This window comes from Melanotaenia boesemani, chromosome 6 (assembly GCF_017639745.1).
Source record: "Melanotaenia boesemani isolate fMelBoe1 chromosome 6, fMelBoe1.pri, whole genome shotgun sequence".
Taxonomy (NCBI): domain Eukaryota; kingdom Metazoa; phylum Chordata; class Actinopteri; order Atheriniformes; family Melanotaeniidae; genus Melanotaenia; species Melanotaenia boesemani.
Window position 1 is genome coordinate 38,650,906 of NC_055687.1, and position 17,232 is coordinate 38,668,137.

Genomic DNA, 17,232 nt, shown 5'->3' on the forward strand with positions numbered 1-17,232 from the left:
GATGCCATGGTCTGGTTTGTTGATGTTGCAGATGGATCGATGCTTTCCGTATCCCACCACTGCCACCATTTGTGATGGAACTGGGTTCCGGGTTCCACCCTGTGCCGGCTTTCACAGACACAGTGCAGTGGGCCGAGGTTCTCTCACCAGATGAAAGAAAAACTGTGGTCGAAGGCTTGCGTTTTCTGGGAGCTTTATTGTGGTGAGCGCTCCTTAGGAAGTGGTGAGGTGATCCAGCGCTGGTGATATTTACAATGATATTTACAATATTTACAGTTTGACGAGGATGTCGTCCAATACTCATTCCCTCTCACTAGTTTCCGCAATCCATCTAATCCACCACCCTTGGCATCATTCTCATCCTTCATCCAACAATCTTCATCCCTTCATTTATATAACCAAAAAAAATCCCTTCAGCCCCCCCTCTTTAAAGGGTGCTTCCCGGGTACAAAAAGGGGTGTGTCTGGCAGGACAACCAATCACATCACATCTCTACTCATGACATTCAGCTGAACACAATCTACTCATCAGGTAAGTAATCACATCAATTACATCATCCCCAAAAACTCACAGGTAAGTGAACAGGTAAAATACAAAACAAATAGAAACAATAACCATTCCCCTCCAAACAGGTAGGTATGTTTGTGTGTGTGCCGTAGGTGATTGGAACTACCACTATGGTGACAGCTGACCCTGTCACAGAAGCGCTTTAGGAAACACCGTGTCCTCTGATGAAGCGCTTCAGGAAACACCGTGTCCTCTGATGAAGCGCTTTAGGAAACACCGTGTCCTCTGATGAAGCGCTTCAGGAAACACCGTGTCCTCTGATGAAGCGCTTTAGGAAACACCGTATCCTCTGATGAACACTTCAGGAAACACCGTGTCCTCTGATGAACACTTCAGGAAACACCGTGTCCTCTGATGAACACTTCAGGAAACACCGTGTCCTCTGATGAAGCGCTTCAGGAAACACCGTGTCCTCTGATGAACAGTTCAGGAAACACCGTGTCCTCTGATGAAGGGCTTCAGGAAGCACCGTGTCCTCTGATGAAGAGCTTCAGGAAACACCGTGTCCTCTGATGAACTGCTTCAGGAAACACCGTGTCCTCTGATGAACTGCTTCAGGAAACACCGTGTCCTCTGATGAAGAGCTTCAGGAAACACTGTGTCCTCTGATGAAGCGCTTCAGGAAACACCGTGTCCTCTGATGAAGCGCTTCAGGAAACACCGTGTCCTCTGATGAAGAGCTTCAGGAAACACCGTGTCCTCTGATGAAGCGCTTCAGGAAACACCGTGTCCTCTGATGAAGCGCTTCAGGAAACACCGTGTCCTCTGATGAAGAGCTTCAGGAAACACCGTGTCCTCTGATGAAGCGCTTCAGGAAACACCGTGTCCTCTGATGAACACTTCAGGAAACACCGTGTCCTCTGATGAACACTTCAGGAAACACCGTGTCCTCTGATGAACACTTCAGGAAACACCGTGTCCTCTGATGAAGCGCTTCAGAGCATGTTTACAGATTGCTGCTGAAAGAAAACTTATCAATGAATCATTAAGCGTCAGATTGAACCCGACTGCTTCTTCACTTCTTCAGTAGCTACACTTTGTGTGTGTGCATTTGTGTGTGTGTGGTACTGGTCTACATACCACTGTGACACTTTTGCTACCTTTGCAAGTTTTATGGACCAAAGGAATAAATGTAGTAAAATAATTTGTTATGAGTCCATTTTCAGTTCTGCTGAAATTTGACAGTAAATTTTATTTCACACTAAGTTGCTTTAGCTGTTAAACAAGCAGTATTAAACCATAAAAATCTTGTAATTTTCCCTTTCCTGTATGAATGTCCTTGCAGAGTTTTAAGGCACAGCTATGAGAAATACAAGTTAACTACAGAATGAGCTGGTTAAATAATGAATGAGAAAGGAGCCAAGGGCCAAGATTAAGGTGAAGGAATGCTGCATAAATACAGAGTTCGAAGGTCAATGTTATGCAAGAGTCTTCAGGAGTCTTGGTTACACCATGGCTCTGAATGAGAAACAGTGTAGAGGTTTAACATGGCTTCCTGAACAGACATTTTTCTCATATCTTAACTTGAAATCAGAATAAAATAAATTACAAAACATTATTACACTGTCATGTACTTAACCCTAACCAAGCAGGATTATATAAAATTTGTTTATCAGCATTTACAGACTCTGATTGTATGCCACAGTTATGTTTGTTAGCTGAAATAAAGATTTCACCTGTTGCTTTTATGTTCTTTTACCTTTTCCTTCTGCCTGGATCCACAAAGCTATTGCAATGATAAGAGACAAGGCAGATGTCGTCATAACACTAACAGTGCCCAATGTAGCCAAAATGTGGTTGTAAGTGTGTGTGTGTGTGTGGGTGTGGGTGTGTGTGTGTGACTAACCGTGAATCCATCATTTCCTGCTGGCAGGATGCTGGTGACTGAAACAGTCATATTTAACCAGTGATGCCAGCTTTATCAAAATTTCTTTTCTGTGTAAATGAATCCAGATTTTATTTGATATAAAGTTCAGCTACTGCTTTTGAAAAATCAGTAAATATACAAACTTTTTCTGACCATCTGGCCTGCCTGCTAATAAAAGGTGCAAACACACACCGAGCTGCTTCATCAGCAGAAAGAAAAACTCAGAGGTATCGCTCCACTGACCTGGACCAGCGTCTTCCTGGAAGCAGGAAATCAGCATCAACCACAAAGCGCTGATTAGTGAACCAACTCCTCACAGCATCCTGCGCTTATAGCAGCTGGTTAGCTCTGTTGGCAGAGCATCAATCTCCCATGTGGGCAACCAGGGTTCAAATCCCTAGGGGACAACTAACACCTTCCAGTTGGGTCCTTAGGGATCCTTAGGCAAAACTTTGGATGAAAGTGTCAGTTAAATGACTGTAATGTAATGACTTATTAGGATTTATTAACACACAGATTAACACATCTCTCTTCTGATGAAAACATAACAAAATAATGTAGAAACAAAGTACATTCCATCTAAATATGCTCTGCTGTGTACAGAATAATTAAATCCTACATATATGGATTTCTCTCAGAGGAAACAGAGGGACAAGCTACAGGACCTCCACCTGGACCTGTACGTCTACCTGGATCTTTATCTGGACATCCACTTGGAACTCTATTTGGACCTCTACCTGGACCTGGACCTCTACGTCTACCTGGACGTCCACCTGCATCTCTATTTGGACCTCTACGTCTACCAGGACCTCAATCTGGACCTCCACATAGACCTCCACCTGGACCTCTATGTCTACCTGGACCTCTACGTCTACCTGGACCTCGATCTGGACCTCCACATGGACCTGGACCTCCACCTGGATCTTTATCTGGATGTCCACCTGCATCTCTATTTGGACCTCCACCTGGACCTCTACCAGGACCTCAATCTGGACCTCCACCTGGACCTGTGTTTTTATCCAGATCATCAGTTTGATCAGGGTTTCTTCGTCAATGTTTAACTTCAGTCGTCACATCTGCTGGTTTTAGGACAGAAATTATCACCATGGAGGACAAGAAGGACTCATAGAGATGTGGAGAGGACAGGAAGGACTTGTAAAGAAGTGGGGATTACAGGAAACAATTGTAGGGATGAGGAGAGGACAGGAAGGACTGGTAGAGATGTGAAGAGGACAGGACGGACTCGAAGAGATGAAAAAAGGACAGGATGCACTTTTAGGGATGAGACGAGGACATGGAGGACTGGCAGAGATGTAAAGAGGACAAGAAAAACTTAAAGAGATGTAAGAGGACAGGATGGACTGGTAGGGATGAGAAGACGACAGGACAGGACAGGACAAATTTATTCCTACAAGGTCCAGTATGATGTAAAAGTCAGCATGGACTCTTGTCTGCATACCAGCCTTTACAGAATACATCTGTACTTCCACACGATCTGATCCAGAACGAAGCTTAAAGTAGAAGAAAATTACAGAACTGATCCAGTATTCAGTCCTGGATCTATTAACGAGGTGAATGAAGCTGATTTGTTCATAATGTGTCTGTAAATACGGATGTTTAATCTACATCATTCATCTGGACTAACTCTGTTAAATAAGAGTTTCCAGGCGTTCATCCTGGCATGTGGGATTGTTAACGGTTTTCTACCAGTAACACACTGTGCGCTGACAATAACACTCTGATGGAAATTTACCACCAAGCAGTGCGGAGACTGGCGCTCCTGGTGTGAGAATGACGCTCATTCTGAGGAAAAAACCTCTTTAAACCCTTTTAAACCTATTTAATTTCCCCTTTTAACAAATCAGCTGAAATCGTTTACTCTGATCACTTAAAAATTAAAAACCATCGAGAATAAAACAGTGTTAATGATTAATTTATGTAAAAAGAAAGAAAAGCGCGTGAACAGTAATCTTCTTAAGGCTCCTAAGGATCCTGTTCCAGGTCCCATATCAGTGTAGAAAGACTCACCTCCACCGTGCATCTGGCACAGGTAAGGAAAGCGCCACACGTTCCCCAAACCCACGGCGTAAGAAACACACGCCAGGACAAACTGCATGGGGGTGTCCCAGCTGTCTCGAGCATCTTTCTCCATGTCGGCGCTCGGTGAACGTCCAGATTTCTCCACAGGTGTAGAGCAGTGCACCAGCGGCGGGTGTGTGCGCGCGGTGTGGCGTACCGGCTTTTAAGCTCGCCCTCTCTGGCTCACGGTCACAGGAGGAGGGTCTTCTTACAAGAGTGCGCGTGTGATTGAGTTTAAGTGACTACACCATACCGCGAACCATTGGTCACAGCGCGCTCACAAGGCTTCCTGGGAAATGTAGTTCAGTAGCGATAGTTCAGTAAAATGATCAGAATTGTAACAGAAAATCTGCTGTCAGTCAAAGAGTGCGGTGGGCGGGGTTTGAAAATAGGCCAGGTAGGCAGGCAGCAAATGAGACTCCTGTCCTCTGTAGACCCTGGACCTCTGGACCTACTGAAACTCAACTCTGTTGCCAACATTCAGGGTGTCTTACAAGTCATAACAAAAGCTCAAGTAGTTTCTATTTATTGTGTTTTCAGATAATTAATTATGTAGTTTCTTCCTCCAAAACTCACAATCAATTGTCAAAATCGATTGTCAAACAATCACACTCATCAATAAATTCTCATCAATCTCTGACTCCATTAACTGGTTTAAAATCCTTGTTTTACCCATGCTGCACTTTCCAGAATAATCCTGATACTGCATTACAACCAGGAAATCTTAGATGTTTAGGAATAAACATTTCCCCGGGTTGTCAGAACTAACAGAGCTAAATTATGTCCAGCTTCTAAAAACAGTTGAGGATGATCTCACATGGTGGGAATCCTTACCCATATCACTCATGGGGAGAGTTGTCACTATAAAAATGACGATACTACCTAAACTCAATTATCTATTTTCAATTATTCCCATTAAAACCTCCTCCACCTGGTTCACATCATTAAATTTCTCTGGAAAGACAAACCACTACGTATTAGTTTATAAATTCTACAAATGACTAAAAGCAGTGGTGTATTAGATTGTCACAATTTTCATCACTATTTCACAACAAACAGATTAGAGTATATCTCAAAATGGCTCAAACCTAACCATCTAGATGAACCATGACTCAATATAGACCAAGCACTGTGAGAGGACGTGGTCATTTCTGACGTGCTATTTATCAGTGCTCAGCATACCAGAAATGTTTTAAAAGCATCAACATAAGTGCCTCTCTGACAGCCTGATGGGATTTTCTTAAAATAACCAAGTCTCATTCCCTGTGAGCTGACACCCATCTGGAACAACCTTGACATCCTGCAAAAAAATGTAAATAAAAATAAAAAGATAAACTTTGCTCAGTGGAAAATAAGGGAATAATGCATTTAAAACAATACAAAACAGAAACTTTATATAATTTAATACACTCACTCAATCAGTAGTGCCATATTCTTAAAATATCAGAAATACACCTTCAGCCAAATAAACTTACAACTTCCTACTAGGGTGGCAGAATTTGGAAATCTTAGTGGATAAATTTTTTATTAATGGACAGCTGCATCACTCCGTGGCTCTACTGACGTGTTGGTATGAACTTTAATCTCCCTGTATTCTCACTAGATCATGTTATATCCATAAAACTGCCATAAAATATCATTTAGTTAACAGTAAATCCACTGCCTGTCTCCACTACACTGTTCTCAGCACAGATGTGTTTTTTAAATTGTATGTTTCCAATGGCACTGTCACTTTTTTCACTGACTCTTCTTCTCTCCGACCCTTTCATGGTTAACGGTAATCCCATCGTCATTATATTAATGCGAAACGCGGTGAACGCACACACTCGAACATCAGGCCCAGATTTCTGACACACATCAGCACTTAGCATGATTCACACAAACACACATGAGGGAACAACACACGCACACACGCAGGCATTTGATACACAGATCCATGCTAACAAAAACTAAAGCTACATAACTCAGTCGCACACATGTAGTAACCAATGAATAAATCCTTGTCTCTTTATCAACAAATAAAACAAAGTCACACTGAAACACTCTAAACAATCTACTACAAAGATGATAAATAGCACAAAATAAATAACATTTAGTTAAAAATAAATAACATTTAGTAAAAAATAAATAACATTTAGTTAAAAATAAATAACATTTAGTAAAAAATTAAATAACATTTAGTTAAAAATAAATAACATTTAGTAAAAAATAAATAACATTTAGTTAAAAATAAATAATATTTAGTAAAAAATAAATAACATTTAGTTAAAAATAAATAACATTTAGTAAAAAATAAATAACATTTAGTTAAAAATAGATAACATTTAGTTAAAAATAAATAACATTTAGTAAAAAATAGATAACATTTAGTTAAAAATAAACATTTCATTAAAATAACATTTAATTAAAATAAATAACATTTAGTTAAAAATAGATAACATTTAGTTAAAAATAAATAACATTTAGTAAAAAATAGATAACATTTAGTTAAAAATAAACATTTCATTAAAATAACATTTAATAAAAATAAATAATATTTAGTTAAAAATAGATAACATTTAGTTAAAAATAAATAATATTTAGTAAAAAAATAAATAATATTTAGTTAAAAATAAATAATATTTACTTAAAAATTAATAACATTTCATCAAAATAAATAATATTTAGTAAAAAATAAATAACATTTAGTTAAAAATAGATAACATTTAGTTAAAAATAAATGACATTTCATTAAAATAAATAATATTTAGTAAAAAATACATAACATTTAGTTAAAAATAAATAACATTTAGTTAAAAATACATAACATTTAGTTAAAAATAAATAACATTTACTTAAAAATAAATAACATTTCATCAAAATAAATAATATTTAGTAAAAAATAAATAACATTTCGTTAAAAATAAATAACATTTAGTTAAAAATAGATAACATTTAGTTAAAAATAAATAACATTTAGTAAAAAATAGATAACATTTAGTTAAAAAGAAATAACATTTAGTAAAAAATAAATAATATTTAGTTAAAAATAAATAACATGTAGTAAAAAAAACATTTAGTTAAAAATAAATAACATTTAGTTAAAAATAAATAACATTTAGTTAAAAATACATAACATTTAGTTAAAAATTAAATAACATTTAGTTAAAAATAAATAACATTTAGTAAAAAATAAATAACATTTAGTTAAAAATAAATAATATTCAGTAAAAAATAAATAACATTTAGTTAAAAATAAATAACATTTAGTAAAAAATAAATAACATTTAGTAAAAAATAAATAACATTTAGTTAAAAATAAATAACATTTAGTAAAAAACTAAATAACATTTAGTTAAAAATAAATAACATTTAGTTAAAAATAAATAACATTTAGTAAAAAATAAATAACATTTAGTTAAAAATAAATAACATTTAGTTAAAAAGAAATAACATTTAGTTAAAAATACATAACATTTAGTTAAAAATAAATAACATTTACTTAAAAATAAATAACATTTCATCAAAATAAATTATATTTAGTAAAAAATAAATAACATTTCGTTAAAAATAAATAACATTTAGTTAAAAATAGATAACATTTAGTTAAAAATAAATAACATTTAGTAAAAAATAGATAACATTTAGTTAAAAATAAACATTTCATTAAAATAACATTTAATAAAAATAAATAATATTTAGTTAAAAATAGATAACATTTAGTTAAAAATAGATAACATTTAGTTAAAAATAAATGACATTTCATTAAAATAAATAATATTTAGTAAAAAATACATAACATTTAGTTAAAAATAAATAACATTTAGTTAAAAATACATAACATTTAGTTAAAAATAAATAACATTTACTTAAAAATAAATAACATTTCATCAAAATAAATAATATTTAGTAAAAAATAAATAACATTTCGTTAAAAATAAATAACATTTAGTTAAAAATAGATAACATTTAGTTAAAAATAAATAACATTTAGTAAAAAATAGATAACATTTAGTTAAAAAGAAATAACATTTAGTAAAAAATAAATAACATTTAGTTAAAAATAAATAACATGTAGTAAAAAAAAACATTTAGTTAAAAATAAATAACATTTAGTTAAAAATAAATAACATTTAGTTAAAAATACATAACATTTAGTTAAAAATTAAATAACATTTAGTTAAAAATAAATAACATTTAGTAAAAAATAAATAACATTTAGTTAAAAATAAATAATATTTAGTAAAAAATAAATAACATTTAGTTAAAAATAAATAACATTTAGTAAAAAATAAATAACATTTAGTAAAAAATAAATAACATTTAGTTAAAAATAAATAACATTTAGTAAAAAACTAAATAACATTTAGTTAAAAATAAATAACATTTAGTTAAAAATAAATAACATTTAGTAAAAAATAAATAACATTTAGTTAAAAATAAATAACATTTAGTTAAAAAGAAATAACATTTAGTTAAAAATACATAACATTTAGTTAAAAATAAATAACATTTACTTAAAAATAAATAACATTTCATCAAAATAAATAATATTTAGTAAAAAATAAATAACATTTCGTTAAAAATAAATAACATTTAGTTAAAAATAGATAACATTTAGTTAAAAATAAATAACATTTAGTAAAAAATAGATAACATTTAGTTAAAAATAAACATTTCATTAAAATAACATTTAATAAAAATAAATAATATTTAGTTAAAAATAGATAACATTTAGTTAAAAATAAATAATATTTAGTAAAAAAATAAATAATATTTAGTTAAAAATAAATAATATTTACTTAAAAATTAATAACATTTCATCAAAATAAATAATATTTAGTAAAAAATAAATAACATTTAGTTAAAAATAGATAACATTTAGTTAAAAATAAATGACATTTCATTAAAATAAATAATATTTAGTAAAAAATACATAACATTTAGTTAAAAATAAATAACATTTAGTTAAAAATACATAACATTTAGTTAAAAATAAATAACATTTACTTAAAAATAAATAACATTTCATCAAAATAAATAATATTTAGTAAAAAATAAATAACATTTCGTTAAAAATAAATAACATTTAGTTAAAAATAGATAACATTTAGTTAAAAATAAATAACATTTAGTAAAAAATAGATAACATTTAGTTAAAAAGAAATAACATTTAGTAAAAAATAAATAACATTTAGTTAAAAATAAATAACATGTAGTAAAAAAAAACATTTAGTTAAAAATAAATAACATTTAGTTAAAAATAAATAACCTTTAGTTAAAAATACATAACATGTAGTTAAAAATAAATAACATTTAGTTAAAAATAAATAACATTTCATCAAAATAAATAATATTTAGTAAAGAATAAATAACATTTAGTTAAAAATGCATAACATTTAGTTAAAAATAAATAACATTTAGTAAAAAAGATTAGATTAGATTAGATTAGATTAGACTTTATTATCTCACAGTGGAGAAATTCACTTGTTACAGCAGCTCTTGTTATAGAATAAAGTACAGAGAGGCAAAATAAGGTGAACATGCATCACAGCAAGAAAGTGCAATAGAAATTATTTACAAGTCTAAGAAAAGCAAAAATATGTACCGTTATAATATAAAGATATATATATATATATATATACATACATATATATACATACATACACACATACATACATACATACATACACACATACATTATATATATATATATATATATATATATATATATATATATATATATACATATATATATATATACATACATACACACACACACACTACATCCATACATAAAATAAAATAAAATATAACAACAACCTCACAGACTATATACATATTTACATGGTGATGGTGGGATATGAAGAATATGATGACATTGATAATGGGGGGTATTGCACAGTAAAATATAAATAAATATTACACAGTAATATGACTATACAGACAAGTTGTACAGTCTGACAGCAGTGGGGATGAAGGACCTGCGGTAGCGCTCCCTCCTACACTGAGGGTGTCTCAGTCTGCTGCTGAAGGAGCTGCTCAGCCCCCCCACAGTCTGGTGCAGTGGGTGAGAGGTGTTGTCCATGATGGATGTGAGCTTGGCCAACATCCTCCTCTCACCCACCTCCTCCACAGAGTCCAGCGGGCAGCCCAGGACAGAGCTGGCCCTCCTGACCAGCTTGTTCAGTCTCTTCCTGTCCCGGTCGGTGCTGCTCGCTCCCCAGCAGACAACGGCGTAGAGGACAGCAGAGGCTACCACAGAGTCATAAAATGTCCTTAGCAGAGGCCTGCATACTCCAAAGGACCTCAGTCTCCTCAGGAGGTGGAGGCGACTCTGGCCCTTCTTGTACAGGGCGTCTGTGTGGTGTGACCAGTCCAGTTTATTGTTGAGGTGAACACCCAGGTACTTGAAACTGTCCACCCGGTCAATCTCCTTCCCCTGGATGTTCACCGGTGTGTGGGGTAGTGTCCTTCTCCGGAAGTCAATCACCATCTCCATGGTCTTACTGGTGTTTAAGCACAGGTGGTTGCGCTCACACCAGTCCACAAAGTCCCTGATGACTGACCGGTACTCCAGCTCGTTCCCCTCAGACACACAGCCCACAATGGCTGAGTCGTCAGAGAACTTCTGGAGATGACAGCTGCTGGTGTTATAGGTGAAGTCCGAGGTGTAAAGGGTGAAGAGGAACGGTGAGAGCACTGTTCCCTGAGGGGCCCCCGTGCTGCAGACTACCACCTCAGACACACAGTTCTGCAGACGCACGTACTGTGGCCGGTTGGTGAGGTAGTCGATGGTCCACGCGGCTAGCTTTCCATCCACACCAGCTCCTTCCAGCTTCCCCCGCAGCAGCACCGGCTGGATGGTGTTAAACGCACTGGAGAAGTCAAAAAACATGACTCTCACGACGCTCCCAGCGGTCTCCAGGTGAGCCAGCGCCCTGTGCAGTAGGTAGATGACAGCATCATCCACCCCGATGTTTGGCCTGTAGGCAAACTGCAGCGGGTCCATCGCGGTGCACACCACGGAGCGGAGGTGACCGAGGATGAGCCTCTCCATGGTCTTCATCAGGTGTGAGGTCAAGGCGACGGGTCTGTAATGGTTCGGTTCCTTCGCGTGTGATATCTTAGGAACCGGAACCACACAGGAGGTCTTCCACAGGACAGGGACCTTCTCCAGGCTGAGGCTCAGGTTAAAGATGTACCTGAGCACCTCACAGAGCTGGTCTGCACAGGTCCTGAGCAGCCTGGGGCTGATGCCGTCGGGTCCTGCAGCTTTCCTGTTCTTCAGCCGCCTCAGTTCTCTCCTCACCTGGGCCGATGTAAAGGAGAGGGGGGAGGTGGAGGGCAGTGGGGGGCTGGTGGTCGAGTCCATTGGTGTGGAGTGGAGATGGGGGGTAGGTGAAAGTGGAGGTGAAGATGAAGGTGGTCGGGGGAAGGTGATGGTAGACGCTGGACTGGGGATGTGTGAAGAGGGGGGAGGGGGGGCAGGGAGAGTGGGGTTTGAATCAAATCTGTTAAAAAACAGATTTAAATCATTGGCCCAGCGCTGGTCTCCATCAGCTGTCCCTCTGGCACCACTCTGTCCAAATCCAGAGATCTCCTTCAGCCCTCTCCACACGTCCCGTGTGTTCTTCTGCTCCAGCTGCTCCTCCAGCTTCTTCCTGTAGCTGTCCTTGGCTCGCCTGATCTTGTACTGGAGTTCATGCTGAACTCTCCTCTGCTCCTCTCTGTCCCCTGAAATGAAAGCCCTCTTCTTCTGGTTCAGCAGGACTTTAAGCTCAGGGGTCACCCAGGGTTTGTTGTTGGAGAAACACCGCACCCTCCGGGTTGGCACAGTGTTCTCCACACAGAAGCTGATGTAGTCCGTGATGCAGTGGGTCAGGCCATCAATGTCCTCTCCATGAGAGCTGCAGAGTGTCTCCCAGTCTGTGGATTGGAAACAGTCTCTCAGTCTCTCATTGGCCTCATCGGTCCACACTTTCACAGACTTCTTCTGTGCCAGCTGTCTTCTCACCCTGGGTGTGTATTCAGGGAGCAGATGTACGAGGTTGTGATCAGAGCGTCCAAGCGGGGGGAGGGGGGCGGAGGTGTATGCGTCCTTCACATTAGCATACAGTAAGTCCAGCGTCTTGTTCTCCCTGGTGTGGCACTTCACGTACTGGACGAAAGTAGGGAGAGTGGCAGAGAGCGAGGTGTGATTGAAATCCCCGCTGATCAGCAGGAGGGACTGCGGGTGGCGAGTCTGCATCCGAGTCACAAAAATACATAACATTTAGTTAAAAATAAATAACATTTAGTTAAAAATACATAACATTTAGTTAAAAATAAATAACATTTACGGGGGGCGCTCTTGAGCAGCGACATGTGAAGACGCGTAGCATTGTTGCTCCGCAGGGGAACACTACTTTTATATTTAAATACTTGCATATCCATCACTTAAGTGCCTTCTACCATCGAATACAACGTCAATACGTTGGCTGAAGTCGTTTGAGCTGCTGTTTCTACAATGTCTGGGCCGAAAAGTGCAAAGAAGTCGGAGGCTGCTAAGGCTACTGATAGCAGCGCGGCGTCTCCGGACACGGCTAAGCTAATGGCTGCAATTACTAACTCCGAGAAGACGGTGGTGAATAAGATTGCTACACTTGAGACAAAAGTTGAATCTAAGTGCCAAACGCTTAATGACAAGATTGATTCACTCCGCGATGATTTCAGAGGACAACTTGAAGGTGTGCGGATGGACTTCGACGCTATGATTAGCCCATTGGGTGCTAGCATCGCGGACAACAAGGCCCGGTTAACTAGCCTGGAAAGTGCTACTGATGCGTATTCTGACAGGGTTGTGGATCTAGAAAAAGAAGTCCGCAGCCTGAAAGTACACGTGACAGCCCTGACGGAGAAAACAGAGGACCTGGAGGGAAGACAGCGCCGCTGCAACATACGAATACTTGGGATAAAGGAGCAGTTTGAATCCGGCACGCGACCTGTTGCTTCTGTGGCTAAGCTACTGCAAGAAGTTCTGGGCATGGATGCGGCTCCCACTTTGGACAGAGCGCACCGGAGCTTACAACCAGTCCCCGCCGGAGGACAGAGACCCCGGCCGTTCATCGTTAAGTTTCACTACTACCAAGAAAAGCTGGATGTCCTGCGGAGAGCGGCAAGAACCGAGCCTTTGCTTTATAATGGGGATAGAATTCTCATCTTTCCGGACCTGCCGCCCACAGTTGCGAAGAGGAGGGGGACCTTCAAAGATGTTAAAGAGCTGCTGCGTGGATGCCAGGGCGTGAGATATGGTATGCTTTATCCGGCAAAACTCAGAGTTTCTTCACCTCTGGGAGAAAAGGTTTTCACTGATCCAGGTTCTGCCAAGGACTATGCTATGAAACATCTGGTTGGAGACGGCCAATAAGACAGGACTGCGCAATATGGAAGGTACTAAAGTAATAAACCAATGACTTTTAATATACTCTCTCCGAACCCTGTTTTATTTGCTTTTCATGCTTATACAAAGTGAAGTGAGAGACAACCTTATTTTATTTTAAGAGACTTATTGTCTTTATTACGTCTGTTAGATGGTGAATGTTTCAGCTACTTTAGGTGTTCCCTGCACTGAGCAACTTTGGTTTAGAGAGTAGAAGTAGGAGACTGAGTCTACATGTTACGTTTAAGCTCGTTGGGGGGAGGGGGGTGGAGCTGTTTTTGCTTCGGTGTTGTTGGGTGTGTTGTTTTTTTTTTTTTTTTTTTTTTTTTTTTTTTTTTTTCTTCTCTGCTGCAATACTTTCTGCGTACTCCCTCTTATGTGTCTGTGCATCCACATAATTGCCCCAAATCAAAGTCTTAATGGCCGCCTTTCCTAATGTAACACATGCAGTCGGGCCCAGTTTGACAACCTTCCTCACATGGAATGTAAAGGGACTGAATAATCAAGTTAAACGTAGGAGGGTTTTTACACACATTCAGAACTTTAAACCGGATATCGTGTTCTTACAGGAGACACATTTGTGCTCTACTGAGGTCGGTAAATTGTCACACAGTGGGTTTGCTCAGGTATATCATTCAGATTTTGACTCAAAAACCAGAGGGGTTGCTATACTTATTAGGAAAAACCTTCCTTTTGTCTGCACCAATGTAATCCGAGATACAAATGGCCGTTTTGTTATTCTGACTGGCAAACTGTATAGTACACCAGTTATCTTAGTAAATATTTACGCTCCCAACTGGGATAACCCACAGTTTTTTACTAGGTTGATAGGCAGATTAATGAATATGGATTCTCACTATTTAATTATGGGAGGAGATCTGAACTTGGTGTTTGACCCGAACTTAGACAGATCGAGTACACGCCAAACAACAACAACTTCTAAGTCACTTTCTGTGCTTAAATCATTTCTTCATAATTATGGTGTCTCTGACCCGCTACGTGCAATTGAGCCTTCTTCGAAACATTATTCTTTCTTTTCTCCAGTGCATCGCTCGTACTCGAGAATTGATTATTTTTTATTAGACAATACTTTTACTCCTAATGTCACTGCCTGTAAGTACCATACTATCGTAATCTCGGATCATGCTCCTGTGCAGCTTGACATTCACTTTCCTAACACTCAGAGGCCGCAGCGGATGTGGAGATTTGACTCAGCATTATTATCAGATGCGGACTTCTGTAAACATATCACATCTCATATTGACTTTTTTCTAGAGGTAAACGATACTCCAGATGTTTCTAAATCTCTAATATGGGAATCTCTTAAAGCATACCTACGCGGCCAAATTATTTCTTTCACAGCCCAAAAAAATAAAAAACGTGGCGAACGCATCAAGGAATTAACTAAGCTCATAGCAGATGCTGATTCACAGTACGCTAATAATCCATCTGCTGACTTATACAAACAAAAACTTATGTTGCAATCCGAATTTGAAACTCTGTCAATCAAAGAAACTGAGAAATTGTTACTTAGAACAAGACAAAAAATATATGAGCATGGGGAAAAAGCGGGTAGGCTTCTCTCTCATCAATTGCGGCAGTCTATTTCAAGTCATTCAATTTCGGAAACCAGAGTGGACTCACATCATACAGTGACGGACCCTGAACAGATCAATGAAGCTTTCAAGAAATTTTATCAAGATCTATATACTAGTCAAACTAAATGCACTCCTACTGAAATAAATTCTTTCTTGGACAAAGTAAACATCCCCAAAATAGATTTGGATCAGCAACAGACACTTGATAGGCCCATATCGGCGGCTGAAGTATTGTTGGCGATTGGCTCTTTGCAAAGTGGAAAAGCACCGGGCCCTGACGGATTCTCGGCGGACTTTTACAAGGCATTTGCAAGCAAACTAATAAATTTACTGTGTGAGGTGTTTTTGGAAGTGCATAGAACAAATAAATTGCCTCAAACACTATCCCAGGCTATGATTTCCGTGATTTTAAAAAAAGACAGAAACCCTCAAAAATGTGAATCTTACCGACCAATCAGTCTACTCAACGTGGACTACAAAATCCTCACAAAAGTTATTGCACTTCGCCTTGAAAAAATTGCTCCCTGTATTATTCATGGAGATCAGACAGGCTTTATTGCCAACCGCCAATCATATTTTAATTGTAGACGCTTGTTTAACATTTTGTACTCAGACCACTCGACTGTTAGTCCAGAGCTGATACTTTCACTTGATGCCGAAAAGGCTTTCGACTGTGTAGAGTGGGAATATCTGCTATCTGTACTGCATAAGTTCGGCTTTGGCTCGGGTTTTACATCATGGGTCAAGATTTTATACTCAATGCCACTTTCCTCGGTTCGCACCAACAGTACTGTTTCCTCTTATTTTCCTTTGTTCAGGGGTACTCGTCAGGGATGCCCCCTGAGCCCGTTGCTCTTTGATATTGTAATTGAACCATTGGCAATAGCACTGAGGGGGGACGGGGGAATCCAGGGGATCAATCGAGATGGTATTATTCACAAGCTATCATTGTATGCGGACGATCTACTCTTGTATATCTCAGACCCCGAGGTTTCTATTCCCAAAGTGTTGGACCTACTTAATCTCTTTGGATCTCTGTCAGGATACAAACTGAATCTTGGTAAAAGTATACTTTTTCCGATTAATCAATTAGCTAAAGATTCATACTGTTCAAACTTTCCATTCAAAGTAGAGAAAGATTCATTCACTTATCTTGGGGTCAAAATTTCAAATACTTTCAACAATCTTTTTAATTATAATTTCACCCCGCTCTTGGAAAGAACCAAGATTGACTTGACAAGGTGGTCAGCATTGCCTATTTCTTTGGCAGGACGCATCAATACAATTAAGATGGTGGTTCTGCCAAGATTCATGTATTTTTTTCAGATGATACCCGCTTTTCTCCCCAAGACATTCTTCAAAAAGATAGATGGAATTTTGTCTTCGTTTATCTGGAACCAGAAATGCCCCAGAATTCGAAAATCTAGATTGCAATGCTCTAAATCTGAAGGAGGCCTATCTTTGCCGAATTTTATGTACTACTATTGGTCAGCAAATATTATAAAATTGTCTGCTTGGCTTCGTGCCTTCAAAGACGGCAAGGGGGCCACTTGGTCCACCATGGAACTTGGCTCTAGTTCCCTTAATTCGCCCATATCATATCTGTCTGCTTCATTACCAACAACTAGGCAAATGAGTTTCACGAACCCAGTGGTCAAAAGCTCACTAAATATTTGGTTTCAGTGCCGTCGCCATTTTGGCTTTAAACAGACACTAATTTA

At 37.5% G+C, this 17,232-nt stretch overlaps 1 protein-coding gene across 2 annotated transcripts in view; it reads right to left on the bottom strand.

The window, feature by feature from the left end:
• The window catches only part of LOC121641834 (sodium- and chloride-dependent transporter XTRP3-like), a 24,890-nt gene extending 20,166 nt beyond the window's left edge, over positions 1-4,724 (bottom strand). For both annotated transcript variants that reach the window (XM_041988170.1, XM_041988169.1), the window contains exon 1: positions 4,463-4,724. In XM_041988170.1, coding sequence (XP_041844104.1) covers positions 4,463-4,586 — 124 coding nt within the window. In that variant the 5' untranslated portion in view covers positions 4,587-4,724. The remainder of the gene's footprint in view (positions 1-4,462) is intronic.
• Between the last annotated feature and the right edge of the window lie 12,508 nt (positions 4,725-17,232).